Raw genomic sequence first — 20485 nt, forward strand, 5'->3', positions numbered from 1 at the left:
CATGACTTGGTAAAAAGCACTCGTACCGTTCCAGCTTTAGGCGCGAGGTTGTCTCTGAGCTTTATGATGTATGTGATCTCATCTAACTGCTTCTTCAGCTGCTGCTCGTTCACCTGCAACACAAACACACACCCATCACTGCAGTTCTTACCCTCATCTCACCAGTAGATGGCGCTAGTGACTGCATGTATCTGGTGCTGAATGTATAATGAACTGTTTTATCAGCTCTACACAAACTCTAACTATGTGCACTTAATATAACCTTACTTTAAAATGTGCTGGGAAAATAAAGTCACAGGAAACATAGCAAGAAATTTTCTAAACACATGCAAACGTACATCGAATATAGTGACGTAGTGTTGGATGAGATCCTCGATGACCCGACCAGCGCTGTAGTCCTTCCCATCCGCCTGGAAGAGAGTCGGTCCGAACACGATGGCCAGATTATGAAGATTCATCTGATTGAGATCCGCAAACCGCTGGACGCTGCAAACGCACACACATCAGAAGGTCTGAAAGAGACTTTCAACACTTCTCTGAAAGGACAGCTATGAGGAAGTGCTCTATGAGAAAGAGGAAGAGGAAGAGCTTTTATCTCACCAGTATAAATGATTAACTAGCGCTCGTAGTGTGGCCTGGTTGACTCGGGGAAGGTTACTGAACAGAAGACGATACTGACAGATCCGACTGCTCTCATCTGAAAAAGCTGAACACACACACAATATGACATTTGGATTATTTCACTTCACTTGTCTTCTGTTCAAACTAGTGAAAAAAATCAAAAATATACATTTAAGGGTTTATTTAACTGTACTTTATACATTCGCGTCTGTAGATTTCAATAACAATATATATTTCTGCACTTCTGCAGCACTTACATACACCAAAACTTAGGGGTTTATTCATATCTATATTCTGAAGGTTTTTACTGAAGGGTTTGTTCATAAATCATTCACACTAATTTATACAGCATAAAAAAATCCTAAAAACATGGCGAAAATGCACATTTTTAAAGGCTCTGAGTTTGTTTCTCCACTTCAGCAGCACTTACATACACCAAAACTTAGGGGTTTATTCATATCTATATTCTGAAGGTTTTTACTGAAGGGTTTGTTCATAAATCATTCACACTAATTTATACAGCATTTTATTCCTAAAAACATGCCAAAAATGCATATTTTTAAAGGCTCTGAGTTTGTTTCTACGCTTCAGCAGCACTTACATAGACCAAAACATAAGGGTTTATTCATATCTATATTCTGAAGGTTTTTACTGAAGGGTTTGTTCATAAATCATTCACACTGATTTATACAACATTTTATTCCTAAAATCATGCCAAAAATGCATAGTTTTAAAGGCTCGGAGTTTGTTTCTCCACTTCTGTGGCACTTAAATACACCAAAACTTAGAGTTTTATTCCTATCTATATTCTGAAGTGTTTTACCGAGGGGTTTGTTCATCCATCATTAACACTGATTTATATAAAAATTTGATTCCTAAAAACATGATAAAATTGTGTTTTATTCCTGTCTGTTGACAGTATTTTCTGATTTATGGAGTGATAAAAAGAGAAATCTAAAATCTCCTCGATAAAAACCTTTAACTCTCATATGTCAACAAAATCAAACAAGAATTTTGAACCAATGTTCAGATTTCTGTTCTGAAAATTTATGCAAATGAGTGCATATTTAATTAGATTAAGTATATTTTAACATTTCAGAATCTTGTAATAAAAAACAACTGTCTTAATATACTATAATTCATCAGCTTCGGAAAATATGGTGATATCTATTAGTTAAAATTTTAGCTGTAGCGTCTTGCCATGATAAAAATATATAATATCATAATATTCCAGTGTTCTAAACCTGTAGCACTGAGCCAGCTGTGCGCATCCAGGCCAAACAATCCCTCCTCGATGTCTCTGAAAAAGCGCTTGAGGACGTTGGAGACATCATCCACCTGATGTTCACCTTCCTTCAGCCAAACACATCTGGCGTTGCGTCTGAACTCCTCCAGCAGGGCAGCGATCTTACTGTTCACGCCACTCTTACGATAGATTCCCTCTGAGGTCAAACCTGCAGGACACACACACAAACAACATCAATTACACACAGGAACACACACTTAAGATGCTTAATGGACCCCTAAACAATATAATATTATTAGAACTATAACTATTACAAACTATTACAAGTTTTCTGGTTAGTATTTCAGTTCATTACTGCTTTCAAGTCCATTAGTGTGTCAAGCTTTTTGTTGTTAATGTTTCTATCATGTGATACTCGATGCATTTCCTCCTGAACAAAGTTCTGTCTGACCGTCCCCTGATTCACAAACGCTCGGCAAAATCAGTCCAAACGAATCATGAAAATTAATCAGAGAGAGCTCAGCAGCTGAACAAAGTAGAAAAAAACTGAACTGGGTCTGAAAGAGTTAAAGCAGAATTAAAGAGTGTAGAATAGAGTTGCACAACCAGATTTGCATGTGGTTGAATAGAGTAGAGTTGAGGAGATTAGAATGAAGTAGAAAAACTGAATCAAGCAGAACAGAACTGGGTCAGAAAGAGCTGAGTGGAGTACAGCAGAATAAAGTTGATAAATAAGTACCGTATTGAGTTGAGAATAAAGTACCGTATTGAGTGGTGAAATGAATGCAGCGCTCCACGATCACGGGAATATCAGCCTCCGTCAGCTGCTGCTGACTCAGTGTGTCTCCAGAACTCCCAGCAGCCCTCTGGATGGCTGCTGCCCAGCCCTGGAAGTCCAGCTTCCTCTCGCCCTCGATGTACAGCGTCCTGCCTCGTTCCACCAGAACCAGAACCTCATTCTCCGGCTGGATCGCTGCACGCACACACACACACACACACACACACACTCAGTTTAGATTCAGAACTCCACATCACAAACTTCACAGCAGGGTCAATAATAAACTTTTCCAATAAAGGCCAATATTTGGCAGCTGTAATTGATTTCCAAGAGCATTTTCACATTCATAAAATCTATTTTTGCCTCTGTGTTGTCTTTTTATGTCAAATACTTCTTAATCAACAGAAAAAAACATAAAAAAAAATCATATGCAACAACATCCAATCAAAAAACAAAAACCCACAATGACACTTTTCAATCATTTTTCACATAAAACAACAGCTAAACAGGAATCTTTGGTATAATGTGAGCAGATCTAAACCTAATAGCACTAGGGTTGCAATAAGGTAGAAAATTTCCAGGATTTTTTGAAAACTTTTGGAAAGTTTCAGGAAATTTTCCACCCCTTTGCAACCCTAAATGCCACAATCAACACGTTTCATTAATTTTAACATTTGACTTTAATGGTGACCGTCATAATTAATCTAATTCTGCAGGGTCATTTTTGCTCATTTTGGTGGCTATTTTTGTGTTATTTTTGTTGGTTTTGGTGGTGATTTTGGTTGCATTATTATTTTTTTGGTTACATTTTTTGGTTTCATTTTTGTGGTATTTTTGCTGATTTTGATGCCATTTTTTTCGTTTGCATTTTTATTGGGTTTTGGAGTCATTTTGTTGATTTTGGTGGCATTTTGTGACTCACAGAGCTCCAGGAGCTTCTGCAGGTCGATGGTCTCGTCTGCGGTGTGCTCCTCCAGCCGGATGTGCAGGCTGGACCCCACCAGACAGAACCAGCCCAGTCTGGACATCTCCCGGTTCAGTCTGTCTTTATAGCGCAGCCGGCCGATGCGCACAAAGTCCTTCAGTAACAGATCCTCCGCACCCGCGGGAATGAACGACTGTAACACAGAGAGAAGTCGTGAAAATGAGACGCTGTTCAAACCCTCTGATCGGTTCGAAACAGGTGTGACGTCACCTTTGCGATGGATTTGACCCACTCGCGCATGGCCTCGGGATTATCAGTGCCGAACAGATACAAGCGCTCGGCCTCCGAGTACAGCTCAAACGTGTAATCGTACCTGCAGAAAGAGACGTTTATATAATCAGGCTGTCAGAACGGTGGCAGTCCTTAAGCACACGCTGTGAGCAAGATTACCCATGAGTCTCAGGAGGGCTGACAGCCAGACAGACGATCTCCTTCATCTTCAATCCTCCGTTCGGAGTAGCGTTTTTGTCACTTTCATAGTAGCTAAAATTCCCGTCATTCAGCACACACCAGCGCCGACTGAACTCTGACGGACACGGACAGACAGAATCAGATGAAAACATTATGCACATTTAAACATAACATTTCAAAAAAATGTCCATTCACTGATTGGCTCACCTTCTTTTCCCTTCTTCTCTGTGATTGGTCGAGCCATGGAGGCGGTCTTAAATAGAAACCCATTATGCGTGACGGAGGGCGGGGCCATGTAGTGCACCCTGTCTACGGCAACCTTCACCTCTGACCTCGGGAGTTCTGTAGGTCAAAAGGTCAAACGTCAGTAAACGTAGTATACTGATGTCGTTATAGAAACGGTCTCCGATGTGCACACCTGTGTTGCGGTTCTGCATGAGGAACTCCACCTGCAGGTTCTGTCTGTGGTGTTGGGCCAGAGCGATCGGGGAGGGCAGCTCGGGGTCACCGGTGTCACAGCTCACATCAGCGCCGCAGAACACCAGCGCCAGCGTCTCGCACACATCGCTCGACTGGACGTTAATGCACAGCGCCTGCGGAGAGAGAGCACCAGCACAGTGATGTCACGGCACAGGAATCTACAGCGGATCACGGGAACACGTGTGGAACATGTGTGTGTGTCAATGATGTCCTTTAATCAAATAAAAAAAAACCATTCCAAAAAAATAAACCATACCTTCCTAAAAAAAATCACCACACCGTCTGAAACCATATAATCACAGTAAATACAAATCTCTGTTCATACACAACCAACAGAGAGAGAATGTAAACAGACTCAACAACAAGACAGGTGAGTTACCTATAACAAATAATAAAAAAAATAAATTTAAATTATATAATAATCTTAAATATTTTATTATTAATTATTACTAATATTATTATTATTAAAACACATACACAGACATACAATAATAATATTAAAAATTATTATTTAATATACAGATTTGAAAGTACTTTTCATATTTTATTTAATATTATTATTGTTAATATTGTTATAATAATTATTAAAACTATTAATACGCACACACACATTTAAACACATATTAACATTGTTGTTTTAATAAAGATTTTTATTAGATTTTATTTTTATTACTTTAAAATGTAATATTAAAAAAATATTAAAAGTATTTAAAAATAAGTGAATATTTAGTTAGTGGATGACTAGCCAATGTCTAGATGAGAGAGAGACTGTGTTGTGATTGTGTAAGTGAGAGGATGTTTGGACAGCTGAAAACCAACCTCCGTAATCACAGCAGGACACACACACACACACACAGAGTAAATGAAACCAGACACACACACACAAAGTAATCTGTGTAAATCGCAGCTCATTTAAACACAATCTATTAGACTCTTTCTCAATAACACACAGACATTAATCAAGCCCAGAAATATTCAGTATGCTGTTCTTTCAGAAATGCGCTGAGGTCACGAGGAGGAAGCAGGCCAGATACTCCTGCACAAGGATGTTCGATAAGAGTAAATGTGGTAAAGCGTCTCAAAGATCACGTCAGAGCGTCTGGAAATGATCAGGAAGAACTAAAATATCAAGTTTCTGACTGACGAGGCTCTAATCGGCTGCTGGGTCTCGACGCTCGCAACACAACGGCTATGAGTTTGAGTCCCAGAAAACACACCGAACATAGATCTGGAACATATAAGTGTAGGGGAAAATAATCAAATAAACAGAGGGCTGAATTTGACTCCTCGGCATCTCATGAATCTGTTTCTCTGTTTCCTGTGTGTGTGAGAAATGTTCCTGTGTCTCTTCTGAATTCCCCTGCTCTGCTGCAGACCACCCACCCGATATCAACACACACACACACACACACATATATCAGATCTGGTGTGTGTGTCGGGTTTCCAAATCAGCGTAACGGTTTATGCATCTGTTAAAAGTGCTATAAAACCAGACAATGAGTGAGTGAGTGTGTGTGTGTGTGTCTGGTTTCATTTACTGTGTGTGTGTGTGTGTGTGTGTGTGTGTGTGTGTGTGTATGTGTATGTTTAAACAATTTGAAATATATAATTAATTTAATGCATAAATTAATTAAATTATGTGTAACACACACAAAGTATGTGTGTGTGTGTGTGTAGAAGGATACACTGGGATGGAGAAGCAGACAAAACACAAACAAACAGTAATCTCTCTAAAATAGGCAAATATCCAGAAATCAGCGGCTAATAAAGCAAACAAACACACACACATGGATGACATCACCACCAGACTCATCTAGACTCAAACACACACTCTGTGACAAACTTTTTTGCTTAGACATGAAATATTCCCTCAAAGTCGCCCTGAGATTCCATATTCAATAACTTCACAAGATATTTGCATGTTCACGGATCTCCGGTGTTGCTGAATGGTCACATGACAGGCAGGTAAACAAACAAAATCTTTAATATTTTAGTTTGATCTTTTTTATTTTAACATTTAAATATGTAGAGCTGCGCAGCTTTGCCAAAATATTACATTGCAGTTATTTTTTCCATGTACGGTGACTTTGCAATACGTCACGTATGAAAATGTCTAAAACTGCTGCTGCTGAATCTCATTCAGGGTCTTTATTATTACGACGATGATGATTAGTTTTAACTAAAAAAATTCAACCTTAAGTATTATTGCTGTAAATTACAGTTGTACTGTAAAATAAAAAAACTAATATTTAATGATTATAAAATAATGTTTGTTTTGCACTACAACCCTTGGTCCTTCATTCAGAAACCCCTGCTTTAATGACTGTCCTTCAGTAACATCTGATCAGTATTTCATCTCATTTTATTTCTAAACTTTAAATGTTTTATTCTCAGATGCTCAGAATCTTAATTTACAATCTCCACCCAAACAAAAACAAAGTTAACAAGCAATTCCTGAAGGAAACAGAAGTGATGAAAACACCTCAAAATCAGTCTAGATCACGTCAAAACACGTCAAAACTCACAGAGACCAGAGCAAATCACTAATCAAAATCAACCTGTCATCACTGATGCTTTGATTGTGAATACTGAACATCTCACAAAATATGAGCCACACACACAACACCAGAAACCCCTGAGGCGTGTGTGAACATGTGTGTGTTTGATTATAACATGCAGCATTGAGATTCCAGAGGACTGTAATGGAAACACACACACACACACACACACACACACACACACACACACACACAGCTTCCACACACACACACAAATCAGCAGACACACACACTGAATTAATCTGACAGCAGGCAGGAAAAACTGAAGAGATGAAAGAGAAATGTTACATACAGTGATCAGGATGTTGTCATTACAACTTCCATAGCAGGACACACACACACACACACACACACACACACACACACGTTTAGTAATCTAAGTGAAGAGATTGCATAGACTTCCGTTGTTTTTATATTCAGGTAGTTATAAATACTAAAAGCAAACACAAACCCTAACAGAAACTTACTTACAGATCATTTATTTTTATACTGTTTTTACAAATGTTTGAGAGGTTTTGGGAGTTTTAGCGCACTTCTGGATACAAGTTTGTCCACAAATGTATAGCACACACATACTGAGCACATAGACACAGAAAAACTGCAGAAAGAAAAGAAAAGGCAGGATAGAAATTACACACACACACACACACACTCATGACATCATACTGAAACACACATGAACACAATACAAGTTACACATACCAGCATAACATTAACACAGTACAGAAACACACACTCATTCATCAGGACATTAGTAAATCAGCCTCCATGAGTGTGTGTGTGTGTGTGTGTGTGACACACAAAGCTGTCTATTGAGGAAGGTAAAACTGCTGCTTCATAAAGAATGTGAAGAGAGACACACAATCACAGTCTCCTGCTCATTCTCTCGCTCTGTATATTGTTGGGTGGGTCTGTCTTAGCATTCCTTAGTCTTGCAGCACACACACACACACACACACACACACAAGCATGCAGCACAGCACATGTGTGTCTAATATGATGTGTGTTTTCCAGTAATACTAACATCATGTGAAAGCTGCAGAAAACCTTCAATTGTCCACCATGTGAACCCTGCCCCCCCCCCCCCACACACACACACCACTTAAAAAAACACTTAAAAACAGACTTAAGAAAACATATAAAAAAAATACACTTAAACAAACACTTAAAAACAGACTTAAAAAAAACATTTAAAACACATGCACACTAAAAAACACACACTTAAAACATACTCTTACAGCACAGACTTAAAAAGCACACACAACTAAACAAACACTTAAAACACAGACTGAAAAAAAACAGACTGAAAATAGACTTAAAACACAAACACACTTAAAAACAACACACTCAATGAAAAAAATCACTTACACGCAGATGTGAAAAACACACAAGCACTCTATCACACTTGAGGAAACCCAACACATTTTAAACAACAATGACAGAAAATACTGCAACAACTCACCCAGCTGATTGGCAAGAGGCTGAAAGTTCAAAGGTCACCCCTCAACCCCTCTGTGTGTGTGTGTGTGTGTGTGTGTGTGTGTGTGTGTGTGTGTGAGATGTATAAGCGCAGTGCAGAGCTGCACAAACACACACTGATGTGAATCACAGCCGACCGAGCGACAGAATGAGAAAATGAGGAGCGAATGAGAGCAGAGAGGGGACGTGTGGGCGGAGCTATACATGAGTGGGCGGGGTCAGATAAATCACTGCACTAGAAGTGCACTGATTCATTTAGCAATCTGATGCAGGAATGATTCTAAACAGAAAAACATTCTCCGGTTTCTTATAAGACAAAGAAAGATGATAATAATATCAATATATTAGATTTTGAAGTGAAGAGAAAACTGTTTTTGATCAATCATTCTGATACTGTATTGGTCGCAGCTCGATGTCCAATATACAATCTGAGTCCTGCAGAAATACCAGTGATGCAGAACTATGGGAAAGGGTCAAAGGTCATTCCTGGTGGCTAGTATGGTGCATCTTAATGCTGTTAAAGATCACATGTCAGAGGATTCAATCTGCTGCAACTGTCTGTCTGTCATTAGCCCGTCTCTCGCTCTCTCTGTGAGTGAATGGACTCTTTGTCTGTTTCTCCTCTTCCCACTGAAACAGCACAGATGAATCCTGGGAGCTCATGAGTGAGTGTGTGAGTGTGTGTGTGTGTGTGTGTGTGTGCGTGCGTGTGTTTGTGTGCGTGCGTGTGTTTTAGGAAGCAGATCACATCACGCTGCGATTGGTTTTGTGTTGTTTTGGTGGACTGCAGTGAAAGCTTCCTGCGTGTGTGTGTTTGTTCATACAAATGAATCTCTCATCAGAACTTCTCTCTCACACACACACACACACACAAACATAACTAAATCTATCTCAAACACAATGCCTCATACTGGAGGTGACAATACTAGATAAAGTCCAACGATAACTAAATCTCACATGAACCGGTTGATATCAGGACATCAAACACTCAGACATGTCACATGATACCACTGTCACACACACACACACAACAAACAAACTAAAAGAACAATAAACTAGATCTGAGTAAAAGATCACAGACTGAAAACTTCCTACATTACTAATAAATCATCCAAACTCTAAAGACCGACTTCATCAACTGATGCCAGTGTTTATAATAATAATAATAATAATAATAATAATAGTTTAATTTATATAGTGCCTTTCCCGAGCTCAAGGACGCTGAGTTATTATAGTTCACATTATGACAATACATCTGATAAATATTCAGTAATTTAAAGCAACATACTGCGGTTTGAAGCGTTTAACATTGCATACTTTTCCACAAAGTATTTTTAGATTATAATTAACATTCCTTCCATTTATATTTGGAATTATTATACTTTATATAATAATATAATTATTATAATTATATAGAATTATACTTTACTGGATAGCAGTCAGTGGGATCTCCTCATTAGTATGCAGTGTGCAGTAAGCTAGTAGTCCATTTAGAAACCAAGTGACTGGTGAAATCTGTTGCTCATCATGTGTCACAGTAAAGAGTGTTTTTATGCCAAATTATTTTTTTTTTGTGAATGAAAGAAAACGAGGTTGTGAAGAACAGATGTAAATCTGTTCAACTTTGCTGTGGACTGAAAATATGCAATACTGAAAATGTCTTTACAAAATAATTCATGGTGACAAACAGACTCTAGAAAATGTGTTGTGAAATTTAGACGTGAGTTTAACGCAAGACAAAAAAACATGGCAAAATAGGGTAAAAATCTTTGGTATTACAATAATTTTTATGTTTAAATATGCAAGTTGGATAAAGCCAAGTTTAAAATTCTTGTCTGATTTTGTTGACATATTAGAGTTAAAGGTTCTTATTAATTCTATTTTTAACACCTCATAAAACAAAAAACAAAAATCAAAAAATAAAAAAAAAACAAAAAAACAAAAAAAAACAAAACATATTAAACAAAATTTAATAATAAAATGTTATATAAATCAGTGCAAACAATATATATGATCAAACCCTACAGTAAAAACCTTTAGTATATAGATATGAATAAAACTCTAAGTTTTGGTGTGTGTTAGTGCTGCTGAAGTGGAGAAAAAACTCATTTTGAGAAAACGGCCTTTAAAGATATGCAGATTAAATCTACTGATGTAAATAAATAAAGTGCAATAATAAAACCAGGTGAATGATATATAAACAAACCCTACAGTAAAAACCTTCAGTAAATAAATATGAATAAAACTCTAAGTTTTGGTGTGCGTTAGTGCTGCTCACATGGAGAAAAAAACTCATTTTGAGAAAACGGCCTTTAAAGATATGCAGTATAAATCTATAGATGTAAATAGATCAAGTGCAGTAATAAAACCAGGTGCATAATATATAAACAAACCCTACAGTAAAAACCTTCAGTAAATAAATATGAATAAAACTCTAAGTTTTGGTGTTTGTAAGTGCTGCTGAAGTGGAGAAAAAAACTTATTTTGAGAAAACGGCCTTTAAAGATATGCAGTAAAATCTATAGATGTAAATAGATCAAGTGCAATAATAAAACCAGGTGAATAATATATAAACAAACCCTACAGTAAAAACCTTCAGTAAATAAATATGAATAAAACTCTAAGTTTTTGGTGTAAGTGCTGCTGAAGTGGAGAAAAAAAACCCTAAAAAATATGAACTACAGTAAATTAAAACCAAAAAAACAAAAAAAAAAAATAAAAAAAAAAAAAAAACTAAAAAGTGTATTTTTGAATCCCCCCAACAAGCCAAATAGACCAAAATCTAAAATCTCAAAACTGACCAGTGCATGAAAAAGCACAGTTTGTGCCAGTACAAACCCACTGAACGGACTGTAAGTCTGTCCTTCACATTTTTTGTGATTTCATTCACAAACTATTAAATGTGGCTTCCATCCCAACTACAGTTTATACACGTGCTGGACTCATGTACTAGTCGTTTGGTTTACACGCTGACTTACGTTGTTGAGTTCTCTCTGGTTGCCGAACAGCGGGTGATATCGGCGGTATTTCCCCTCGCGGTATTTTGCCGCAATGAAGCGACGTCGCTCCTCGCTGCTGCTGTTCAGGGTCAAGGCCTCGCTGGGCGGGACGTTCGCCGCCCAAAACTGATTGGCTCGTTCGTTTCCTAGAGCAAGAAACAGCTGGGACACGAGAATAGGACTGATAAAGAGGAGTGCAAAGACATCAAGAACCACAGAAGAAGAAAAAAAAAATCACTTAAACACAAAACACACCTGGATGAGATCATCAGTCCAGACCTTCTTGTCCATTTTGAGACTGCGTACTTTAGATATGCTCTGACCGAGACCGCGATGCTCTCCTGTCACAAACAAACACAAACAGACAGCTGTAGAAAATAGGGCTGCACCATTTGGTGGGGAAAAAATTTATTGCAATTTTATGATAAAAATTGCAATTGCAATTTAAAATGATTTCAAAAATCCAGGGTTGCTATTAATAATTATAAAACTAAATTTAAAAATAAAAATATTAGTAATTATACTTAGTATTCATATAATAATAGGGGTGTGACGAGACACTTATCCCATGAGACGAGACTGGGTTCACGAGAACGAGACGAGACGAGACAAGATTTTTAAACGTTTTTAAAAGAAATCCTCAATGATGAAATATATAGGGAAAAATTGTCTTTTATTCAACTGAAAACCACAAAATAGGTGCATTTTTAAATCAAATTGTACTTATGAAATTAAACACATAATTTAATACATTTTATGCAGGTATAAAAATGTAAACACTGCAAAAGGTTTTGCCACAAACTCACCTGACAGGCACGTAATTGCACAAAATGATATAGTATACATAAAAATAAATAATAAACAACACAAATAATATCCCTTTAAAGTAGCAGTCAGTCAAGTTTATTATTTATTAAACTGATTGACTTAAAAAAAAAAAAAGTTTTTTTCCATTTAATTTTTCTCAACTTATGAATTTTTTCCCCTCAGAAATTCTGTGTTGTGTATTTACATTTTTCTGGTTATCAAATGAAGGCATAAAACATTAATTTCATCATTTATCATTTAATTATTGAAAATTAAGCAAACTTTATTTTTTGGCAAACAAATTTAATTTACTTTATTATTAAAATTAAAACATGGAAAAAATGTTGTGTGATTATTCCTTAAAAAATAATGTTTGTTTCATTTTAGTAGTAGTACTAGTAGTAGTAGGCTGTGTACATTCTATTGTCATTATTTCAAAACGGACTTTTATTTTGACAGGTTGCTGTGAATACCTTTACAGTTCTGTGTATGTGATATGAAGCTAGTTTTACTGAAATGAAACAGTCAAATGCTAATGAAGTGACTCTTTACATCCTCATTTAGTGAGACGACACGACACGTCACGCATGCTTCAGTGTGTGTGTGTGTGTGTGTGTGTGTGTGTAAACCGCGCGTCACCTTCGATATCGCCACCTTCTCGCGAGACACACTGGATCTCGTCACACCCCATATAATAATAATAATAATAATAATTCTTATTATCACTACTACTACAACTAATTAAAAATATAAAAACTACTAAATAAAAAAAAATAAGAAATAGTAATTGTAATATTTCAATGCAATAAAAAAATGAGTATTGAATTATAAGTATTTAATTAAATAACATAATATAGCAGCAAAAATAAAAAATAAGAAATGAATTGTAATATTTTAATGTAATAAATAAATAGAGTATTTAAATAATTATAATAATTATTTATTTCACGTTATTGTACAATGCTTACTAATATTTATGGTCTTAATTTCTTCATTTTCAAACAAACTTTTATTTTGATGTAAAACCACAGGGAGCCCTTAAAGCTTCTGTTTTGTTGATAAGCGCCGGTAACACTTTCCAGTAAGGTTCATTAGTTAACATTATTAATGCATGAACTAATATTAACTAAATATGAGCAATACATTTCATACAGTATTTAGTAATCTTTGTTACTGGTAATTAATAAAAGTTCAACTGTTCATTGTTAGCTCAGTCCATTAATTTATATTAACAGATAAAACATTTGATTTGAATAACATTTCATATTTTAGGTTAATATGAGCTGAGCTTAAATGTGTAACATGTATTTTTCAGTTCATGTTTTTTTTTAGTTCATGTTAACAAACGGAACCTTATTGTAAAGTGTTATCTAAGCGCTTCTTATTACAAGTTTAAATGGAAGGTGTTTGGCGCATGTTATTTCAGAAAAGCTTGTAAAGCATCTTTCCTCATGACTGGTGGTTACCTGCACATCGCTTGCAGAAAACCACGGCCAGGTTGATGGCGGCCCACTCAGGTTTGGCAGTGCTGCAGTCAGCACACATCTGATTGGACGGCTCCGCCCAGATGCGCTCAGCCACTTCGTAATTGGACAAGGCCTCTGCGATAGAGTTGCGCATGGCCTCCACCCACTGATCCTTCAGCTGGTCCGTATCCGCTACAAAACTACAGACATGCAGACTTTCAAGTAAAGGAAATGGAAAATGGAGGGAGCCCAAAAGTAAAGGAAATGGAAGGGGCCACAAAGAAATTTTATGTGAGTTTATGTTTTCATGGGATTTTATTTTTTCTGAAACAAAAAGCAAATTTCTTCCGATTTTGCGGTCAGGAAAAAAATTAGATTTCAAAGGAAAAAAGACAGTACATGATTTTATTTATTACTCCTGCTCTTATTTTTTTATATTTTTTAGTTCAGATTTAACTTCTAATTGTAGGTTTTTTTAGTTACAAAATCAAAATAAAAAAAAATATTTGTTATTTTAATTTTAATCAATTTAAAAAAAAGGTTTAGTTTTAGTAATTTTAGTAACATTTATTTGAATTCACTTCTAATTGTAGGTTTTTTTAGTTACACTTCTTCAACTAATACTTATGTTTTATATGCAAGTTTTTTTAGTTTTATTCTGGTGGTGTGTTAATAAGTTTCACTGGGTTTTGAACTGAAACACAGCGAGTTAATCTAGTCCATTTCACACACAGATCTGACCCTCAGATTCACCGAGCAGCACAAAAGAGGAAAACACACAGCAAACGAGTGCAAATATACAAAACCACAACAGATGTGAGTGACGGAGCCAGAACACACACACTTACAGTCACTGTATCACATGCATATATTCTCTCTCACACACTTGACTTGAAAGAAACGAATGAAGAGAGCAGAAAAAAGATCAACAGAAAAATGAATGAATGCATGATGGATGGAAATAACTCTTGAACATGATGCTGAGCAGTGATGAATGCATGAATGTGAATGAACAAATGAAGTCTCACCTGAATATACGGTACGGTGTGGTCAGATCAAACGCTCTCCGGTCCACTTCCTTCACATTACCAACATTCATATCGATCGAGGTGATGCCAATTCCCAGACGATAATCCTACACACACACACACACACACACACACATGAAACTAATGTCTTTATTAAGCTTTTCAAATAGGCACATTCCTATACATCACAATGTTTATCATATTATACTACCATTCCTAATCTATAATGCATACACATACACGCTGATCAATACAATCAGACAAAACTAACAGCTCTAATGTTTAACACACAACAACGTATGCAAGAAATGCTAATTTATAACAGTCCAATCAATGTGTCAAGCAATTAAAGTCATAATTAAATCCTAATTCATATAATGTTTTTGTATCAAAGACAGCAAAAGATGTGCAGGCAATAAATGTGATAATTTCGCTCAGCCTGAAATGAATCAATTAATCATTTTATTTGAACTTCGGGGTTATTATAATTAACTAAAACTAGAAATTTAATAATTGTTAACTGAAATTAAATAAAAATATATCTTATTTCAGCCAAGGAAACATTTCCAGTTGTCATTTACTTTAACTTGATGTGCTGAAATTAATAAAAAAATGAAATAAAAAAATAAAAACTTTTTTTTTTCACTTGTTGTCTAAATGAACTGATTCACTGAAATAAATTCAAGAGCAACTTAAACACACTGACGCAGCATTCTGTTGCTATAATTACTCACTACTGCGCAACAAAAGTATTTTTAAACCCAGCTGTTTATGCTGCTGAAGTCTATATTAACTTATAAAGTATATACATGGCTAAAGTCTGAAAACACTATATTCAGTACAAACTGGGCTACAAGAATACATAAATAGCATGTATGTACATGATTGTGTTTTTGAGAAAACACCGTTTATGCGTGGTTAGTGAAAAACTAAAATTTTGAAGTCACTGAAATAAGGTCATAAAACACATACACAATATTTGTTCACAGGCCTGTCAAACCTGGAGCTTGTAGTCTAGAATTTTTGCTTCAAAATGATGTGAAAATCATCTTGTTTACTCACTCACAGAAAACAATAGATTGGTTTTTAGTTTTCTAAGATACTTTTTGTTTCAAAAGGGCATATGCGAGTAGGCGTCAACTATCATGAATATCATTGTGATTCACACCTGAGAAGACAAAGACCCTCATAATGAGCTGCATAATGAGCCTTTCAGCCAGGTGTGTGACTGAGAGAGAAGAGTTACAAGAAAGAATGTGAGGACAAAATAAATGTATATATTTTTATGTTTGTAGTTTATTTAGAATATATTTAATTATCTCACAAAATAACTTGAGATTCACTTGTGAGTACAGATTAACAATTAACAATCAAAGCTGACTTTTTAGCATCATTACTCCAGTCACACGATCCTTCAGAAATCATTCTATCATCTAATATTCTGATTTGCTACTCAAAAAAAAAAACATTTATTGTTATTATTATTATTATTATTATTATTATTATTATTATTAATGTTGAAAAGAGCTGAGAATATTTTTTGGCAGGTTTTTTTTTTTTTTTTTTATAAATTGAAAGAACAGCATCGTTTGTAACATGATTATTGTATTTATCATCACGTGTGTGCTAAATAAAAGTTTTAATTTCTATATATACTGACTCCAAGCTTTTGAATGGTATAGAGTATATTGTTATATTGGAGTAAGACTGGATGCTGAAAATTTAGCTTTGATCAAAGGAATAAATTAAATTGTAAAATATATTCAAATAGAAAGCAGTTATTTTAAATAATAAAAATATTTCACAATATTAATGCTTTGGCAAACTGGTATTGTGTCATGTTGAAATATATAAATGAACATCACATAACTAGCATTTCCAAAGTGTATATTGTTTATGTGCTCTCAAATAAACTAAATGATAAACTGCATTATTAACATAACTAATATGATACTAGCAGTACAGTAGAACATTTAGATGCTGTGAATGAAACTTCATAAAGTTTCACTTGATTATACATTTAGTCAGGAATTATAGTTTGGAAAAAGTCTAACTAGTAAAATGTGTACACGTTATGTGAAACCTATGTGTAAATGTGTAAATCCTCAGCACATCTTCTTGGGGTGAATTATGTCTTATAACTCTCAGCGCGAAGCAAACAGTAAAATAAAATAAAAAACTTGAACAGTCTCGCTGCTTTGTTTCCTGTTGTGTGGGCGTTTACAAGCCGTGAGCTTCACGTGGAACATTATAATGTCAATAAGTGCGTTCAGCGCGGGGGCGTGGTCGCATTAGATATAATGAAGGGAGACGTGAAAGACGGACATCGCATTGTTTTCATATGGATTACTTCGTCACAGAATATTTGTTTTCGGCAGCACTTGTTTAGTTTAAAAGTAGATATGTCAGGCTTTCTATAGATATCTCTCTCATGTCTCTGTGTTGAGTATTCACTGAGTTACAGTTCATTTTAATGACGCGTTTGTAAATGAAGATCAGCGCAGACCAAGGCGGCAGACAGCGCACTCTGTTTGTTTTCTTTATTTTATAAATGCACAAAGTTTTGTTGTTATTATGTCTGTATACAAAAAAAAGTAGACCCTTTACAGATTCGATTGATGTATTGCTCTTATCTGTACGATCAAAACTGAAAGTGTAATTTAAGTTATTTTCGGGGGCTATCAGGAGAAGATGCTTCATAACGTGTATACGCGGGGATCGACTCGAGGGTTAAAATCAGTAGAGCGACTAGAGTAAAAACAGACAGATTGTCAGTTTACCTCGGTGTTTTTGTAGAGGAAGACTTTATCCGCACACACCACCGTGTAGAGTTTGGAGCGCAGGCCGCGCAGCTCCAGGTAACCCTTCATCTCGTAGCTCACGCAGGGGTTAAAGGTCATGTCCAGACTGGTGCGTGCGTGGGACACTCCGACACAGCTCTTCAACACCGTCACCCACTCGCTCCGCTCCGCTGACACACACACACACACACACACACACACTTCAGTCATTTCATCCTTTGATTCTCATTAATTCAGTGCACGTCCTGCACACAGTATAAAAGCACCTGCGTTGATGTTAACGTGTGATATGTTTAAGTCCTGTGACTGCACTGTTGAAACTGTCTAGCTGAATGTTTGTTTAACTGTGACTATTGCTGTCAGATCTAAGAACATGTTTCTGAAATGCAGAGGTTTTCAGATCTGTCCTGAAACAGCAGCACTGTCTCCCTCGTCTCAAAAAAAACTTTATTCATATAGACCTCAGTAGTATTGTATCAGTGATATTCGCCTTCAGTCATAAAAAAACTAATATTAAAAATATACTGTCTTTATGTTGTTTCTACATTTATTTGAAGATTGAATGTGAAATTATTGCAATATAAAAGTATATTTAATACTTTAATGTTAGATGGGAATAATCACGATTAATTAGTTAATTTTTTTAATCAACTGACAGCACTATTATACACAAACACACACACACATATATATAAATAAATAGATATATATATATAATAATTTTATAATAAACATTTTAAATAAAATAAATGAATCATAATAATTAAATATAAAAACAAACAAAAACACTTATAAATTTTGTTAGTATTATTATATTATTTAAAACTTAGATTTTATCATTATTTACAAATAAAAATGCATTGAAACAGTATATTACTTATTACACCATAATTTAAAAAATAAATAAATTAATAATTATAATAAAAAATAAAAATATTTAAATATTATATTATTACTAATTAAAATAAAGATAGATTTAATATTTTATTTGATTATTCTTCCTGAGTTCTGTTTGTGCTGAACTGTGTTTTCTGCACATGTATTTGTGTTGTAAGGTCAGATGTTCACACTAGCTTTAGTTTCACCAGACCACAAAACCTCACTGATCTTATTCGCAAGCACACTTAATCACCTGCTTTAAACAACACACACACACACACACACAGTCTGTACACTCACAATCGCTCTCGGCTCGGAACAAGAAAGTGCGATTGTGCGTCACCACTTCAAACTTCTGCTCGCCAACGTTGACCACGCCGGTGATGGACACTGTTGGGATGATCCTCTTCGAATAGATGTCCTGCACACACACACACACACACAGAGGCGTTTAATCGCCCCATCAGCAGCGGTTGTTAAAGGAAACATGTGGTGAGACGCATTTGTTCAGCACTGAAGAACATCAGGTCTTTTCACGCCACAAAAAGATATACACTACAAAAACGACACTAAAACCCCAATAAACCATAAGAATCACCTTCTCAGTGTCGAAGTATCTCAGGTATTCAGCATCCAGTTTGACCCAGCGGTGCTGGTAGATCAGAGACCTGCACACACACACACACACACACACACTGTGGTTAAAATCATGCTTTGGCTTCAGTAGATGTTAATCTCCAATAATACAATTTGTAGCATCACATTTATCACCACAATAAATAAGTCACATTATATTATTTTTTATTTCATTTATAAAGAAGCTTTACAGAAGATAATAGATCATTATCAAAAAAAAATCAAAGTCAATTTAAAAAAAAAAAATAGATATATGTGTCTATTAGTCTCTGATACTATTAATAAAATATTAGTGATAAAGCAAAACAAAACACTACAAATAAATGGTATGAAACACATTAATTGTATGCGGAAAGACTGAAATACTTCAAAACGTGTACATCGCGCACGCAGCTTCTGATGTGTTTTATGCTTATGGCTGGGAATTCTGATTCAGTTCAGGGAATCAGTTCGTTCAAATGAGTCATATAAAAGAACCGGTTCAAAAAATGAAATCATGAAATGTTCAAAAGTCAGTGTGAGATCAAAACACGCACGCACCCCTGAGGAGGATTCTTGTACAGCCAGCCCATTTTAATCACGGGGACGCTGGTGGAGGCGGGGTCTTCCCGAGGGGGCGGAGCACTAACGTGGCCTGTGTTTGGCAGGTAGATGCTGTTCTGAGAGCCAGAGATCGAACCTAAATCTTCGATCCATGAACCCCGTCTGAGAGAGAGAGAGAGAGAGAGAGAGAGAGAGAGAGAGAGAGAGAGAGAGAGAGAGAGAGAGAGAGAGAGAGAGAGATCACCAAAAGAGAGAAGTGTTACATTACCAGATTGCAACATGACATGAATTTCTCCTGTTGCCACATCAACGGCGACTAACTAAATCGAACTGTACAATAACAATCCAGGAACGTACACGTTTGTGTAATTGCTGACAGCAGGGAAATAAAAGTGACTCACTTCTCGGATACTGATTCGTAACAGTTGGTGTCGTCTTCCAGTAGCTCGTCGTCGCTGCACAGGCTGCTGTAACGGGGTTTTGTTACCTTGGGAACCACCAAGGACATCTATTGGAGGAAGCAGCTGTCAATCATACTGCGTCTGTCCCTACTGAACAGTTCTGATGTGTTGGGAATAAAACAGCGTGTGAAAGGCTCTTGACGCACCTTGTTGGCCATTTCTATGAGTTTATCGTCTCTGCTGGGCTCGCGCTCGTCATATTCATCTGAACTTTCATCTGACTCCAACTCTACAGGGAGTCATGAGGGACAGAATGAGGGAAACAGTGAGAGATACGGAGAAACAGATACATTTCAGTGCAACATCA

At 36.1% G+C, this 20485-nt stretch overlaps 2 protein-coding genes across 6 annotated transcripts in view; one reads left to right on the forward strand and one right to left on the reverse strand.

Moving 5' to 3' along the window:
* Positions 1 to 20485, forward strand: part of LOC109075228 (NACHT, LRR and PYD domains-containing protein 3-like) — a 388647-nt gene that overhangs the window by 100649 nt on the left and 267513 nt on the right.
* Positions 1 to 20485, reverse strand: part of LOC109075340 (arf-GAP with Rho-GAP domain, ANK repeat and PH domain-containing protein 1) — a 59645-nt gene that overhangs the window by 9170 nt on the left and 29990 nt on the right. For all 5 annotated transcript variants that reach the window (XM_042771785.1, XM_042771782.1, XM_042771784.1 and 2 more), the window contains 20 exons: positions 20325 to 20407; positions 20119 to 20225; positions 19715 to 19879; positions 19137 to 19206; positions 18839 to 18959; positions 17639 to 17829; positions 14859 to 14965; positions 13831 to 14030; positions 11813 to 11898; positions 11537 to 11719; positions 4460 to 4634; positions 4249 to 4383; positions 4021 to 4156; positions 3841 to 3943; positions 3568 to 3763; positions 2631 to 2840; positions 1866 to 2075; positions 601 to 706; positions 339 to 486; positions 27 to 113 (listed from right to left, as the gene is read on the reverse strand). In XM_042771785.1, the coding sequence (XP_042627719.1) occupies positions 27 to 113; positions 339 to 486; positions 601 to 706; positions 1866 to 2075; positions 2631 to 2840; positions 3568 to 3763; positions 3841 to 3943; positions 4021 to 4156; positions 4249 to 4383; positions 4460 to 4634; positions 11537 to 11719; positions 11813 to 11898; positions 13831 to 14030; positions 14859 to 14965; positions 17639 to 17829; positions 18839 to 18959; positions 19137 to 19206; positions 19715 to 19879; positions 20119 to 20225; positions 20325 to 20407 (2819 nt within the window). The remainder of the gene's footprint in view (positions 1 to 26; positions 114 to 338; positions 487 to 600; positions 707 to 1865; positions 2076 to 2630; positions 2841 to 3567; positions 3764 to 3840; positions 3944 to 4020; positions 4157 to 4248; positions 4384 to 4459; positions 4635 to 11536; positions 11720 to 11812; positions 11899 to 13830; positions 14031 to 14858; positions 14966 to 17638; positions 17830 to 18838; positions 18960 to 19136; positions 19207 to 19714; positions 19880 to 20118; positions 20226 to 20324; positions 20408 to 20485) is intronic.

This window comes from Cyprinus carpio, chromosome A15, assembly GCF_018340385.1.
Source record: "Cyprinus carpio isolate SPL01 chromosome A15, ASM1834038v1, whole genome shotgun sequence".
Taxonomy (NCBI): domain Eukaryota; kingdom Metazoa; phylum Chordata; class Actinopteri; order Cypriniformes; family Cyprinidae; genus Cyprinus; species Cyprinus carpio.